The 16705-nt window shown below is 35.0% G+C and overlaps 1 protein-coding gene across 2 annotated transcripts in view; it reads left to right on the forward strand.

Moving 5' to 3' along the window:
* LOC126771226 (kinesin-like protein CG14535) overlaps window positions 1-5004 on the forward strand; it is a 228892-nt gene extending 223888 nt beyond the window's left edge. For both annotated transcript variants that reach the window (XM_050490987.1, XM_050490986.1), the window contains 3 exons: window positions 854-1051; window positions 1173-1388; window positions 1671-5004. In XM_050490987.1, the coding sequence (XP_050346944.1) occupies window positions 854-1051; window positions 1173-1388; window positions 1671-4360 (3104 nt within the window). In that variant the 3' untranslated portion in view covers window positions 4361-5004. The remainder of the gene's footprint in view (window positions 1-853; window positions 1052-1172; window positions 1389-1670) is intronic.
* The last annotated feature ends 11701 nt before the right edge of the window (window positions 5005-16705 follow it).

Below are 16705 nucleotides of genomic sequence, written 5' to 3' on the forward strand. Positions count from 1 at the left end.
GTATGTGAAGAGTTATCGATAAAATTAATATAGATAGATATAATATGATGATTACACGTAAGAAGATAAATAACCATAACAATCATCATCAGTCATTGGTTTAGTGTCACAAATTTCTATTTTAATACATACACAGACAACCTTACTTTAATACTTTATTAAGTAGAACATTGTATAAATTATATGTAATTTTTTAAATAAAACAATACAAAGTACTCTTGAACGATTTTATTAAGAAACGAGAAGATATTATTAACGACTTCTGCCGACATTGTAAGTCTTACTCAGCGGCGAGGATTAAGGTTTTAAATGCAAATTGAATGAAAGCCTCACGAACGGAACTTTGAGGGAACGTGGCTAGGATCCCGCGGAAACCTGGCTTACTGTATCATCCCGCTTATTTCGGGGATTGTCGATCCCGCGGAGTGAATAATTAGAACCTTGTTTTAATTATATCGGAGACGAAGGCATAGCTAATGTTATATAAATAGTGATACGGATTAGATTATTAATTGGATACGTTAATATTTATACGCGTTGTGTGTGTTTTACGACGTGTGATATTATAACTTATGAGATAGAATGTTATTTAGTTATATAATAACATAGTATTATTGAACGTGAAGTTAGATTTATTGGCTCATCATCATCATCATTTTATGGCTCACGGCATGGCACAAACGTTCCCTCTTAAGACTTAGCCCAAAACCCAAATTCTATTTTCTACCAAAGCGCTTAAGAAAAAAAGTATGTTTATTTACCCATTAAATATTACTAAATCTGCTAATTGTGTTTAAGGTCGATTTTGGTTAACTATACAATTTTGATTGGTACTTTCGTTTTATTTATACAGGAAAGTCGTATACAATGTTGGGGCGACCAGACTCCTCGGCTTCACTTGGTGCTATACCATGCGCCATATCTTGGCTGTTTCGGGGTATCGCAGAGCAGAGACATAAATGCGGAACTCGCTTCTCCGTGAGAGTATCTGCTGTTGAACTATGCACTAATACAAATCAAATACGAGACCTTTTGGCGCCGTACCAAAATGGTGAGTTGATTTTATTAACAAGCCCGATAATACTCTTAGCACTTCATTACTTTTATAATTGTGTTTTCAGAATATTAAGTTCTTGTGTACTTATGTACTTAATCATATATATTTTCATCAGACACCGAGCAATCTCCAGGAGTATACCTCCGAGACGATCCCCTCTTTGGCACACATCTGCAGAATCAGTCAGAACTTCGAGTTCATAGCGCCGAAAAAGCAGCATTCTATTTGGATGCGGCCTTAGCGACACGTGGAACGAGAGAGGAGGGAAAAGACAGTCATCTTCTGTACACGTTACACATTTACCAATATAGCGTAGGCGGCAAGGGTGCAGGTAAGACCTTAATAGAAGCTTAATAGTACATATATAAAAATCATTATAAACGCACGCTTTCATAATAATTCATTCTTATCATTTAACATTCGGGTAATTCTAATATTTTCATAATAATACTTAATTCGTGTATTGTTCAGTTTAAATTTAGTTATTTGTATTCTACTTCTGAATCGACTACTTCAAGGCATTTGAATGTTTTATTATTCTCGTTCAGGCAAATGTCTAGAGCTTTTGCTGCCGAGACGGATTTAAAATAACAATTCGTTTCTTTATTTACAGTTGCTGGAGGCCGGAGCCGTTTGCACTTGATAGATTTAGGAAACTCAGAACGAGGAAAAACTAATGGTAGTATACCGTTATCTGGGTTGGGAAATATACTTCTTGCCATATTTAATGGTCAACGACATTTACCATACCGAGACCACAATCTGACACATGTTTTAAAAGAATGTTTAGGTTCATTAACATGTCATACTGCAATGATTGTCCACGTGTCTCCGAATGGACAAAATTATTCTGACACTTTGACGACATTACAGTTAGCATCGAGAATACACAGATTACGAAGAAGAAAAGTAAAATATAGTTCTAACAATAACGCAGGTTCTGGAGGTAGTTCTGGTGAAGACGCCTCAAAACCAAGTAGCAGTGAACCAGATCCTTCCAGTAGTGATTTATCGGCCGATACAGTCATTTATGTAGGGCCATTAGATGATGCGACTGATGGCGAACATCCTCCAGTCTATATACCGCATATCAATTCAGGTGACAACAGATGTATTTTAAGTAAAGCTTTGAGAGGTTCAGCAGCTGAACAAAAACATAAATCATCGCTATCTAAGGTAGTAGAGGAGAAAAGTCCTGTACACAAATTGCATTCGTCGCCTAAAGCATCACCTTTGAAGAGTATAAGTCAACCCAATTTTACTCCAAAATCGTCACCAGTACACGCAGCTTCAACAAAAGCAGCTCCTTTAAAAAAACAGGCATCAAAACACGGTGACGAAGGAAAAAATAATAGTGATGAACAATGGATCGATGGACCTCGAATTTCAAAGTCAAAACTAGTTGAAGCACGACATATTATCAAAGAAACACAGGGGAAAAAGAGAGAAACTTGGATCGATGGTCCAATGCAAGAAACTAAACTACCGCTACAATTTGAATCTGTACCCCTTCAACCGAACGCTGTACCTTTACAAGTTGGTGTCCTTAATTCTTTTGGAAGTGAAAGTATTGGCTATGGGTACATGGATAACCATAAGAAAAATATGATAAAGAAATGGGTCGAAAATCAAACTTCACAAATTCAAAAGTCTAGACACAGTTCTCCTAGCCATAAAGCCCAACCACCCCATAAAGAAGACCAAAGAGTACCTGAAGAAGGGGAAACAACACATCGTATGGAAATTAAAGATGCAACAAGAAGAATTCATGTTGAAGAATCTACGATTCGGACAGGTTTAAAGGCTGGCTCAAAAGGCATGGCAATAGAAGAGGAAAATATCGGTCCACTTGATCCTAACTTAATTATAAAACCGTCCAGTACCAGATCATCAACAAAAAATGAGCTCGACGAAGACGACGATAGTGAAGAGTTAGCAGAAATACCGCCTGCACTACCTTTGATGAATCCAAGTAGCCTCAGTAGTAGAGAAGTATCAATGGAAAGCTTAGATAGTAAATACAAAGAAAGGATGAGAATGGACGATGAACTAATTTCTAGACGGAGTAGAGACTTAGATCTCCATGGAATGAGCAAAGGGCCCGCAGATGACGAAGATGATATTTTAGAACTAATAGAGGTTGAAGAACCATTAGAACCAGTCCCAATGCAAGACAGCTGTCTTCAAGTTACAGAAGAAGATATTGCTTACTGTATGGGTTATGCTGATCATTCTTTTGGTGATATGGATCACGGGGATGGTGAAGACCATCCACTTAGAATTTTAAGCCAAGAAAATTTAACTGTAGCTTCAACTTTTACTGATACACTTTCCATGTACAGTGAAGTTGAAAGACAAATAAGAAATGAAGCATATCTAAGACAAACAATAGGTTTCTATACCCATCACTTTGGAGATCATCCAATAGACTTAAATCCTCAAGAAAGCTTACCTTCATCACGCTCGAGGCTAGAGGAACTTATGGGATTAACAGAGTTATATGGTTCTCGTAGAATGTTAGATAGTAGTAGCAATGTACCTAATCCTAGAATTGCTCCCCAATTTCAATCACTTTCAATGTGTAATGTTAGAGATACTGAAGATTATCATGGCGATGGATCTGTTTATAGTGAACCTGCATATCGGCCAAGTGACAAAATTTGTGATAGTTGCAAAAGGTCTATGTCGAGGCCGTGTAGTGCTGTAGGCGAATGTGATGCCTACCATGACTTAGATATAGCGCATAATGACCCTTATGGCCCATTTGAGAGATATAGATCGAATGATATTACAGATGCCCGTATAGCATCTTTGAGGCATCCTGACGGAGCATCTGATCCAAATTTGAGAGAAGAAAACCGCATACCAGGTAGTGGAGCGCCGTCTAGTAATTTCAAAGAACTAAAATCAAATTTACATTTAGAGGTCACACCACCAGTTGTTACAATCGAACCGCGTTCAGAAAAATGTGAAAAAGGAGATAAAAATGTCGCAAGAGTAGTTGCAAGCTGTAAACCAGATGGATATGACAGTGGACATGAGTCCACGCCTAGAACAGGAAAACACAGTCCCGCAGCAACTTCAAGACGAGCAGAATCCGGTTATGATTCGGTTCCAAGGGATTCCGATGCATCTTCTTTAGATTCTTATCCTACTCGAAGAGCGGCTGTTGCAAGAGCACACGCAAAAAAACATACAACAGCTAAATATAAACAACACAGCGACCGATCGTTCTGTTCGTGGCTGAGAAACCCTTTCACTTGCAAATACGCGGACACGGATCCTGAAATTAGTGACTTTTAACAATAAAGCAAAATTTATAAACTTTATGTAACGGTGCAAAATTGTACTTATATATAGTCTTTAAAATCTGAATAGTTATATCATTAAGCTACGTTACCGAATTTAATCTGGAGACTGCTTTTGTACTCTAGACGTACTCGTATTTATACAACAAAAGCTTTGGCACTGATCCAATGAGGTTACCACTGTATTTTTCTGAACCTTATGAAGCTTCTAGTTCTGCTCCGAAATATATTTTTAAAGACGTACTTAGTGAGTTTATTGGATCGTATAATAAATGTAACACATTTGTAAATAATACAGAGACGGACATGTTATGCAACGAAAATAAATCGACCCAGTTAGAGAACTATTACTGCTCATTTTTTGTACTTTTATATAATCATCGACATCATCTTTTATTGGTACGTTAATAACTGCAACTGTTGTTTAGCTTTTTATAAGAAATGTATAAAAATAAAAGCAAGAGTCTTCCTCCGTCTTCCCCGCCTCTGATGTCGTACTGTAAAGGCACTGCCATGTTTGCTACCACTGATATCTTCAAAAATGTTTTCGAAGCATTTCTTCCAATCACTTAATAGATTTTAAAATTGGAAAAAAAATGTCATAATTTAATATCTAATATGAAATTGAATACATATTACATATATCGTTACTTTAATAACGAACACTCATCTGTTTGAAATATTACTTTAGGTTTTACTAGATTTCTTGTTCATGATAATTAAGTGAATGGATCGAATGTTATTTTATATTGATAAGGATTTATCTAGGAATAAGACTGTTGTGTCATTGGCCATGTTCTGAATAGCTTTAATATTTTATTATCATCTTCAAAATCGGCGAGACCGTTTGTAAATAAAACTCGAATGCAATCACTATGGCTTTATAAAATGTTGGTGAACGTTATCGCTTTATTGTCAATGTTCTGTTATAAACCATTTAATATTATATAAATATATATCGTAAATTCTACTATGCGTTCGTATTAGTTTAAAATAAAATGTTCGATTTGAACTGACTTGTTTTTGTTTTTTTTTATTAACCTTTTTTGTTTTTTTTAATTATACAATTTCAGGTTCAAGAACGAAATTAAATCAGTAAATATAAATGCAATTCATTTAATGACAAAAAGATAATACTTTAAAAAATATATTACTTACTAATAAATAAAAAAGCTACTACAATAAATCAAAATAATATGTAAAAAAATATTATTTAACAACATACAATATTATCATGCAGGTATATAACTTTAATTTGTTCATAATAAATGATTTGAAAAGTGCTTGCAAGAACCTTCTTGAATAATACAAAAAACCATACACAAAGTACGTCACAACGTAACATTAATAAAATGGAGGGAATGACGAACACAAAGTGAAGGATTTCAAATGTTTGCTCTGATAACTTCTATTATTAAAAAAATATGTACAAACTTCTATACTAATAAAAAGCACCCATTTTTTTTAAAATGCTTCACTTTAAATATACTAAAAAAATATACAAGTACATAAAACCGTTACCAGTAGATACAGGGCGTTTTGGTGATGATTTCAGAATATAATATTATTTATATATAGTAGTAGTAATATTATTTATATATAGTAGCGGGTGAAAGTGCAATGTTCAAGTAATTGAACATTGCACTTTCACCCGCTTTTAATCAATCAATAATTTAATTTAATCGAATATTGACGTGACATGTATATAAATATTGTATAAATATATAGACATAGATAAAAAAATAATTTATATTTACCGATATTTAAATAAACAGGTGCACCAGCACACGCAGCAAAACCTCATGAATAAATAACGTAAAACTTGCTCAAGTTTTATGGTTAAATACTTCTTTACCCTTGGTAATTCGAAAATCTTATGGGATACCAACTTTATCCCCATGCAAAAACTTTTAAGGGGAGGCCTATTATCTTTCATTTCTCATGTAATTTAACATTCTCCTTACGCCTCGGGAAAATCATGCTATCAAACACTAAGTTACCCTCTTCAGCGAGGGGTGACAACTTTTTCCGAAATCTCCCAATAATTTGGCAAAGTGGCAGCTGTTTAGGCCATAACGATTATCGGGCGCTAAAAAGATTTTGCGTTAACATTCTGTCGTTGAGATTGCCGGGGAGAAACGAAACCATTATTAAGACAGTACTACTATTAGCCTTTATTTTGTCAAGAAAATTTCAAGCGAAGTAAATACAGATAAATTAAATGTAAACAGTATACAATGTATAGTAAATTTAGTATGTGTTGGACAAATAAATTCTGTAAGAACATACTCGAGACGTGATCTAGGACTCGATCGTAAAATCCGAAAAGATATACATATTATTTAACATTTTCAAAATTCTAATATTTCCAGAATAATTATAATATTCAAAGTATACGCTTATCAATAAGCTCTAAACCTAAATACTAGAGAAAATTAAATATGATTCTTATCTTAATAATCATATGTAATTTTCTCTATTTCCTCTATTTAGAATCATATTTAATCAAAAATTAAAGAATCATATTTAATTTTCTCTATTTTCTCTATTTCATATTTAATTAGACAAAATTGTAGAGCCAGGATTAATAAATTGACTCAGGCATTAATAAATGAATGTTTAATTTTTGTACCTATAATTACAAATGAGGAGACTTTTTTTGTAAAGGTAACCTGAAAAACTACTAAACGAATATACATAAAACTTATACTGAATGATGAAGCGCGTTTTGGAGAAGTTTTAAATACATAATATTATTATATAAGTAGCTGAGTTTCGCAGTTTTACTTCCGACAAATATACTATTAATTAATTTTCATGTTAATGCGAAAATGACTCTTTGACACATTTTTACGATGTAAAGTTGAAACTTGTAGTTTATTCAATTAATTCATTGCGTTATTAACCTCCAGATTCTGAAACTTTGTTCAAAGTCAGATTAATTCTTCCTTAATCTCTACGCTGATTAGTCGCCCAACTCGTCATCTTTTTCCACAAACCAATAACTATTCTAATTAAAGCTAAAATAGTTTTATTCATTTGATAAGCGTTTGAACAATTTGAATTCAAAGCCCTTTAACAGATATAAAAACCGTAAAGAAATTCGACACATGCAGGTTTCCTCACGATATTCACCATCAAGCACGAAATGAATTATAATAACAAATTAAGTACATAAAAATTCAGTGGTGCTTGCCCGGGTTTAAGCCCAATATCAATCAAGGTATATAATAGTCAACCAAATAATACTAATCAGACTAAAAAACATCGTGACGTATAATACGTCACATGTCATATTTCATCATCATATGGTTTCACTCGCAAACTAAATTTCAATACGTATACTAAACAAAAATACTTAATAGCATTTTTAACATTATTTTAAACGAGACAGTTCAACTGTATTGTATTTATCATGAGTACAATAATCTTCATATGACCTTACAGTTCTATCCCCTCTAATGATCCTACATTTAATAATGCCGACTCTGTCACGATACATAATACCACAATAAGAACAAAACACAAAGAATAACGCAGGATAAAGGCGGTACACGCGTCGGCCGGGGAGTCGAACCCGGTACGTGATACGAAGACGAAATTTAAGCGACATATCGAAACTTCATTCAGATAAAAATGCAAGAGAAATTCCACCTTAAGTCCTATATATTAAAGGTGTTCGAGAAATTGGTTTTTGTTTATGTGAAATATTTTGTACGTGACGTGCAAAGAAAGCTGTTCGGATATTAGATATAGATAGATGGATACGTCATAATAATGTGGCGTACCGTGTCACTGAACGGAAAGTAATCATGGAAGAATATATTCATTATCTTACCGAAGTATTTCATGTGACACATACTTTATTACAGTTCTAATAAACGTCCTTATATAGTTCTTCTGCCCAAATTTTACCATCGATGATATGATAAATACTCAAATACTAGCCAACGGCGTAGTTCTTCTAGCGAACAAGCGTATGCGCACACTCAGATGCACTCGCATCCCCTCACTTATCATCCGATCGAACCACAATCCAATATAACCGGAGACAGATAAGACAGGACAAATAGTTTTAGGTGTATACTAAGGCATCGAAGTAGTATACCTTGAGCTACTGCCTAGATAAGCTACTAGGCATCAGTCGTAATATGAAAAACACGAAACCACTAAAACTTTGTTCATAAGCTCGACACATAATAACAAAGAAAAGTATTTTATAAATTGTCATAACTCTTGTAAAATATCGGCTGGTTGGATCGAATAAGTTTGAAACAATATTGCTAAGCAATTGACGGCCTTTAACCATGATAGGAAAAGTTCTAAACAGATCAATGACAAGTTTCATTTCTTACACAAAACTTTGACCATACGGTATATGTCTGTAATGACAATGGATCATTCTCCCTTCAAATTGAACTAAAGCAATACAAAGTATTGATGTTTGGCGAAAGAATATTTTTTGAGGGGGAACCTACCTAGACAGGCCAGCACGTAGCGCTATTATAAAAAAAATACAGTTACCGTGCCCGAGTTAATGATTTTTAAATTATATTTGACATTATTTGTGAAATATGTCATTATTTATGTAGTTTTAAAAAATGCAGTAATGTGCGTAAATTTAATTGTTTTAATTTAATTTTGTACGAAAGTGTTTTGTACACAAACGCTGCACTCCTTAAGTTGGCAAGTCATAATTGCTGTTAACATTAAGTCAGCTCTTTGTGCAATATGTTTTTATATTTTGTAATAATGAATTTCAAATGTATGTTGTCATTTATTCACAGCTTTGACATTCTTTATAAACTAGAGTTTTATTTAACATCCGCTGTTAGTTTATATATGTCAAATTTTGCAGCTGAATTTTAAAGACACGCCCTGTTATATATAGAAATACCCGTCACAGCTTCTCTTGCGGAATGTCAATGAGATAAATTTATCTAGTCCCAATAATAGAAATAACCAATTTATTCGCTTTTGTGTTCTGAAATTGAAAAAGGAAAAAATTAAAATCTCACACAATTCTTCGTGTTTGTTCCTCATGAGGTAAAAGAAAAACCAATTATTTACTTTAAATGAAATATTTCTATGTCTAGTATTTTAAGGTACGCGTTGATAGTCAGTCAGGAGATTGCCTTACATAAATGATTCAAACAAGATATGGAGCTCTTCATATCCATTACTACTCATAAGAAATCAGTAATATTTTTTACCACAAACCTTCGCGGTCGCAAATCGAATTTGTCTGCTTCGAGTTGAGCCGAATCAATCTGCATTATCCAAGTGACAACACAACGACTAAAGTTACGAGCTTGTGCCGTAAAATTGTTTATGCTTTATCTTTATGATATTATAAATAATTTCGTACCCGTTATTTGAGAAAGAAGTCTTAAAAAATTATTGTAGGTAAACAACAGTTATATAATTAGGAAGATATTCTATTAATGATATTTCGTATCTCACTGAAAAGCCTGCACAGGAGATATGAGTATACATGAGTATACTCTCATATGTGCGCAAAGACGAGTCTTTTTATTCCCTCACGTCAAGTCAAGATCCGATCCGATTTCATCTTAAGTCCGATGAAACAAAAATCTCAGAACAATTGAAGAACCCACACGACTTCACATGCTTTCCGAAGCTCGGATATAATGCCACTTTTTGACTGAGGGTTTGAATCGTGTCAATAGCCTTAAAAGTTAAATAATAAACAAAAAAACTAAAAATCGAAGCCTAAAATTAAAATCAACAGACCATGATTATATTAATACTCTATATAATAAGATTTTATTTATTAATAAATAAAATAAATAAATAAAAAAACTGTGCGTACGAACTTCACAGACCGTCAAGCACGCAGGCTTTATTACAATTTCCATCCAAACAATGGTTCACGAGGCACAATTAAATACATTAAGAACTAATAGAATTCTATTAAAAGGTTTATTTTCTGATAAATTACTAAACAACTTATTCAGACATTACAAAAATTTATATTGGGTTATATGAATATAAATTCATGAATGGTAATTAAATTGAAAATACAAATATTATTGTAATTAATTATGTTATATTATTGATGCTTCTAATTACATAAAGTAGGAGTTATTGGGTATGAATGTCCCACTGCTAGGCAAAGGCCCCCTTACCTATTGAAAATAAGGTTCAAAGTTTGTTCACAAGCTCCAATGCCGCCTGGTCTGCAACATGCAGGGTTCCTTACGATGTTTTCATTAAATGCTTACATGACATAAATCATAAGCAAATTTCACCTTACATCAAATAATATATTTTACCAATATTGTCTACTTGGTGGGAGGGCTTTGTCCATGCCTATCTGGGTGAGTACACCATCAGATATTCTACCTAATTATATAATACTACAATTATAGATAACCTTACTTTATGTGTAAGAATATTGTAACAAGCAGCTATCATCTTCTAAATTGCTCCACACGATAAAACGTGTTGAAAGCCGTCTGAAGTCGGCGCGATTTCTCAGGATTTGAGGAGCGGCTCAAACTTTAAGGCACGCATTTTACAATGTTTATTCTGAGGAAAGCGAGAAATTTATTTTTAGCTTTATATATACAACATCAAATATACTTCAGTAAATAGATCATTAGATAGAATTTATTAATCCTTAAGATCAATATGAACCTGGTCACAATATAACTATATAGAAAGTAATTTTATCAACAATATAAACAATAAGAAATCACGCTAAATTATATGTAAATATCATATAAATTGTTACATGTACATTGCGGGTTCTAACCCACCAATAATAAAAAAACCAATGAATTTCCGTATTCTTAATTTACGTTTATACTTATCGTATACGGCGAAGTTGGATGAAATTTTGCCATGTGTATCCACCAACCCGTAAAGGACCAGCGCGGTGAAATAAGATCTAAAACCATCTGTGAAGATTCTACATACTTAATTAACAAAACATTCCTCGTAACTATTTAAAATGATAATAATAATTTCAGCAGATATTTGACGCCATTAAGAAAATATACGATCAATTTAATTAGATTATTCTCTAAGTGTGGATTAAATTAATGAAAATAATAAATAACAAAACTAATGGACGGATTAAAAAATAACAAATAAATAATAGAAAATTCAATCCGTTTTGATTGCAAGTCGTAAACAACTGTCAACAATTTATCTGGATAGACTCGAGGCGAATTAGAAGGTCTGCCGCTACTATTGGTGCGCCTTACGTTATTAAGAATTGGTAGGATCGTTTCAGACATGTCGATCTTAGGTTTCAATAGCCGAGTGTTTCTCTATTTTTTTATAAAATAGGTAGACGGTCAAATGGGACACGTGATGGTAAGTGATCACTACCACACATAGACATTGGCGCTGTAATCAATATTAAACTTACACCGCCAATGAACCACCAACCTTGAGAACTAAGATGGTATATCCCTTGTCGACGAGCCGGTTAGCGTGGTTGGTGGATACTTGTCTTTCACGCCGAAGGTTATGGGTTCAATTCCCACCCAGGACAGATATTTCTGTGCATGAACATGACTGTTTGTCCTGAGTCTGGGTGTAATTATCTGTATAAATATGTATTTACAAGAAAAATAGTATATGTAGTGTATCAGTTGTCTGGTTTCCATAGTACAAGCTCTGTACAAGCTTAATTTGGGATCAGATGGCCGTGTGTGAAAAATGGGACATTTTTCAGATATGAGAGGATAATAATAGAGAGGATAATAAATAGTATCTGAAGTTACATTTGCTTACTCACCATTCGAACTACAACACAACAATAAGAAGAATTGCTGTTTATCGATAGAATACCTGATAGATGGTACCAGACGGGCCTGCCCAAATCTCTACCACCAATTAAAGTAACAAGTCTAGTTCCTCAAGAACTCTCAGATATTACTTAAGCAATAATTAAGCGTTTGAAATCACCATCGCGTTTTGAAAGTGAACCTAATTGCAAAATTGCAAAGAATATATAGTGTGTGGTTAATTAAATTTTAAGTTTATTCCATCGGATTTTAACTTGTTGACAATATTCAAACTCCAGTTTTCGTATTTACTTAATTGACTGAATTTCGTATTTACTAAATTGTGGTATTTTATTATTGTACGTTATTTCAAAACGTCTTCTAGACTTTTTTAAAAACTATTGAATTTCATAACATAAGGCATCATCGAGTTATTTAATACTCTTTCGTTAGTTAATTATCTTTCTGATATTTGAAATGACTTTCGACTTTCGAGTTGAACAAATAGTAAGAGAAAAACCGATACTTAGTTTGTATTAGCGACACTTTTTATTACTATCTCGCTATTTATAAGGGTTTTACGTACTTTAATACTAAAATCATGTCATTTCTCGGGTTATCTCTTTCGACTTGTTGTAACATTTGTAATTCTAATTTAAGATTCCCATTAAACGATCGTGTTCAGCTACAATAAGACGAGGAGGATCGATCATTTTTAATTCACTATTATTATATTTATTATCCATAGTCTTTTATTATACATAACAGTATTTTGTTTATAATCTAAGAATATTCGGGATTTTTTTTATATTTCGATTCCAAGAGCATCGATATTCTTTTAAAATACGTAGCATTTTCGTTTCCTGTTATAAATATTATCGTATGAGATTACTTTGCTAATTATAATAATAATAATAATAATAATAACAATAATATCCTGGGACATTTTTCACACACGGCCATCTGATCCCAAATTAAGCTTGTACAAAGCTTGTGCTATGGAAACCAGACAACTGATATACTACATATACTAGTTTTCTTTTGTAAATACATACTTATATAGATAATTACACCCAGACTCAGGACAAGCAGACATGTTCCTGCACACAAATGTCTGTCCTGGATGGGAATCGAACCCACAACCTTCGGCGTGAAAGGCAAGTATCTACCAAACACGCCAACCGGCTCATTTTAATTACATGAAAATGATAACCAGTCTGGACGACCGTTGCAATCTATTTTACATAAGATTAAATAAGATAAGCTAAGTTTCAGATCATGCATCTGTAGCCTATATTGCATAATTGACTTAGTGGTTGACTGGGTTACAGGCACAAGGGACATAGAATCTTAGTTCCCGAAACTGGTGGCGCTTTGGAGATGTAAGGGACTGTTCGTATAATGCCAATGGGCAGTTGTGATAACTTACAGGCACTCAACCTGCCAAAGATCGACTAAAGCCGTTCAAATTCCAATGGGAGAAAATAGAGATGAACAGAGTACGAATATTTTTATTTTACATATATCAAGAACAGTCACCAGAGCTTCAGCTAATTTATATTTTTATGATTTAGAACATATTTCTTTACTAAAATTCAAAGAAGTCTCTTTTAAACTACATTATAACCTTATATTTTATGTACCCGCACATAATCCGTATCGCTATATCAAATCTCGTCTGATTTACAACTAAATTTATTAAGGGTAGATTTTTACAGCGCCTACGTTAAATTTTATAGGCCATCCCTAGAATTTTTATTGAAGACAATAAGGGGTGTCTAATAAAATACGAATGATGAGCCCCGAAAAATAACGAAGTCCATGCATATAAAACCTGCACATTTTCTTTTAGAATTTCCATTCGCCATTTTGATTTTGGTGTCGTAAAATTTTCTTGTTAAATTTTCGGGGTTCAACGGCAATTCAATATCACTTTCTGATAGCATCATAAATTTATTTATAACTTAAAAAAATATGATTGAACACTTTTTTGCGGTTACTTACGGTAGTAATAAAAAAATCAAAAAGGTTACAATACTTCAATTGAATACAGCAATATTGTTCTGTGACAAATGGACTTCGTATCTCACACGCGAAATATTCAGAACCAACTCACGGTGATACACTATTTTGGTTCTTATAATCAATATCGCATATCACTTTCTAACATTTCACGATTGTGTTTAATTTTCTGCAATTTTCGAGTATATTAACAAAACATTATTTTTCTTTTGCAATTTTTTTTTATTTAAAAATAAAAAGGCTTACTCGCCTCTAATGTAGACTTGGAGCGTATTCCACTGCTCAGCTCCATATCTATTTACTAACTCGATCTGAGTAGTAGAGAGTAAATGGATATGGTAGAATTATATACTATATATATATACTAATTAATATTTATATAATTTATAAATTTACATTATTAATTTTTATTATTTTAGTCAAATTTAAAATAGTCCCTCCCGATTCCCACCCGACGCAAAGCTGCCCATAATGCAGGCCGCATTTCCGCGCTGTATGGCAATGGACAACCTTTGTGCCAAGTGGGACCCGGAGCAACTGTCAAATCCCCTCTCTCTAAGGCGACAGCCAATTTCCCTTATTAAACTAAGGGCATCCGACCCCCAACATCCCGACGTCTCGAACGCTAGTGGCACAAATAAATAATTTTTAAACAAGCGGGCATACTTCTCCTGCTTCCTCGCTGCTGCACTCTCAGCAGCCGCCTCAGCCGTCCGTGTTGTGTGGGCCAGGTGAGAGGCCGCGAAGGTATTGGCACAGGTAGCATCCCATATCAAACTTCTTCCACAGCCATACACAAAGAGTCACTGTTGAGAAGAGTCACAAAGTAGGGGGAAGGCAAAGCCTGCAACCAAGCTCCAGACTCCGCCCTCGACACCGCTCTGAGTCTGGCCAAATCCGCTCCCCCCGCCGCACTGACAAGTCGGTCGAGCTCAGACTTGAACCCCACATCGTCCCAAGAACGCATCCTTTCTGGAAATCTAGAAAGGGGTGGGCATTCGGGAAGACCGTCTCCCACTCCGCTACTCCCTCAGCAGCAAAAGGTATGATAGTCCTGCCTCCATCGGACGATAAAATTTTAGAGACCAGACTAACAACCCCATGCGCCGATGCGATAAAGGCAGGCAGAGACACATCCCTCACTCGTCGCACACCTAGACCCCCAGACCGTACAGGCAAAGAGGCTTGGCTCCACTGGGTTTCATTCAATGACACATTCAAAATACTTTCCACCGTACACTTTAAGGAGCTATCAAAGGAAGATATATCTTGAGGGAACAACCAGACAGGAGACGTCCTTAGAAGATAGGTAATCTTTGGTACCGTAAAACACATTCTCAACAGAACCAAGGCTACATGCGCAGAGATCCCAGTGAGACGGTTCTGAGCAAGTAAAAGAAGACGTCTCCCGACTTCAATAGGTTCGGGAACACCATAGGTGAACCCAGAAGATTAAAGGTTTTACGAGACAGCTCCTTGAGGCCAGGTAGAATGGAAGCGAAAAGGGAAAATTTATTAAAGGGGCCGGCTCCACATTGAAAAAACTCGCACTTATTCGAGTTAATCTCTAACCCTAAGTCCTTAAAGAAGGGAATCAAAATAAGGATATCTTGTCTCACATCTTCTGGCTTTCCCCCAATAGTGCCATCGTCTAGGTATCATATATTAAGAGGAGATTTTAAGGACAAGATTGCCTTGTGGATTGCAAGGCTGAAAGTAAGTGGTCCAAGCGGATCCCCCTGCTTTGCACCAACTTGGGAAAGTATTAGGGAATTCTCGAAGAAGAAGAGCTTAGAAGGGAACTGATAGACCTGTTGAAGAAATGGATAAAGAGAAGGAATGTTTCTACTGACCTCGTCAGGAGTACGTCCCTTTCTACTGAGTTGAACGCGTTCTTAAGATCTAATTTTATCACTACACAATCGGCGTTCCCTGGCTCTGTTACGACACCCCAGCTTAGCCACTAAACGACGAAAGATGCTCCCCACTGCAATTGGTCTAATGCCCCCATCTTTTTTTGACAGCGCGCACAGACTCGCCCCGTACATATATGGACAAACTTCCGGATTTAATTGCCTACTAAGAAGGAAGTTACACAAATCAACCAAAGATTCAAGCAAACGTTGCCCGTTGTCCCCTGCAGAATTCGTGATCAGCTCTTTTAAATGAACTGGACGAATACCATCCAAACCGGCCACTGAACCATTATGAAAACTGCCTAGAGCCTGGACTACGTTTTCCTTTTTGATTTTTAAGATTTGAATGGATCGATCCAGCGCCAGAGGAAAAGCTAATGGACGCGATGGGGATGGATGTTTGGACCTCAAGGAAGCTAGAGTTTCGAAACCAGGCGGTGCTATTGCATCATCAGACATTAACAAGCGCACTGCCAATTATCAAGTCACCCTCAAACACCTTTGACTCGATCGCCTTTTGGACTGAAGACGCTCTATAGGACACATCTATATCGACATCATCGGGTGCGCTACAGGATATTATGTTGGCCTTCACTTTGGATTTAAGGTTACCCGAGCCCTGCAGAAGTGGTAATTTAAGCG

The sequence above is a fragment of the Nymphalis io genome, chromosome 10 (genome assembly GCF_905147045.1).
Source record: "Nymphalis io chromosome 10, ilAglIoxx1.1, whole genome shotgun sequence".
Classification (NCBI taxonomy): Eukaryota; Metazoa; Arthropoda; class Insecta; order Lepidoptera; family Nymphalidae; genus Nymphalis; species Nymphalis io.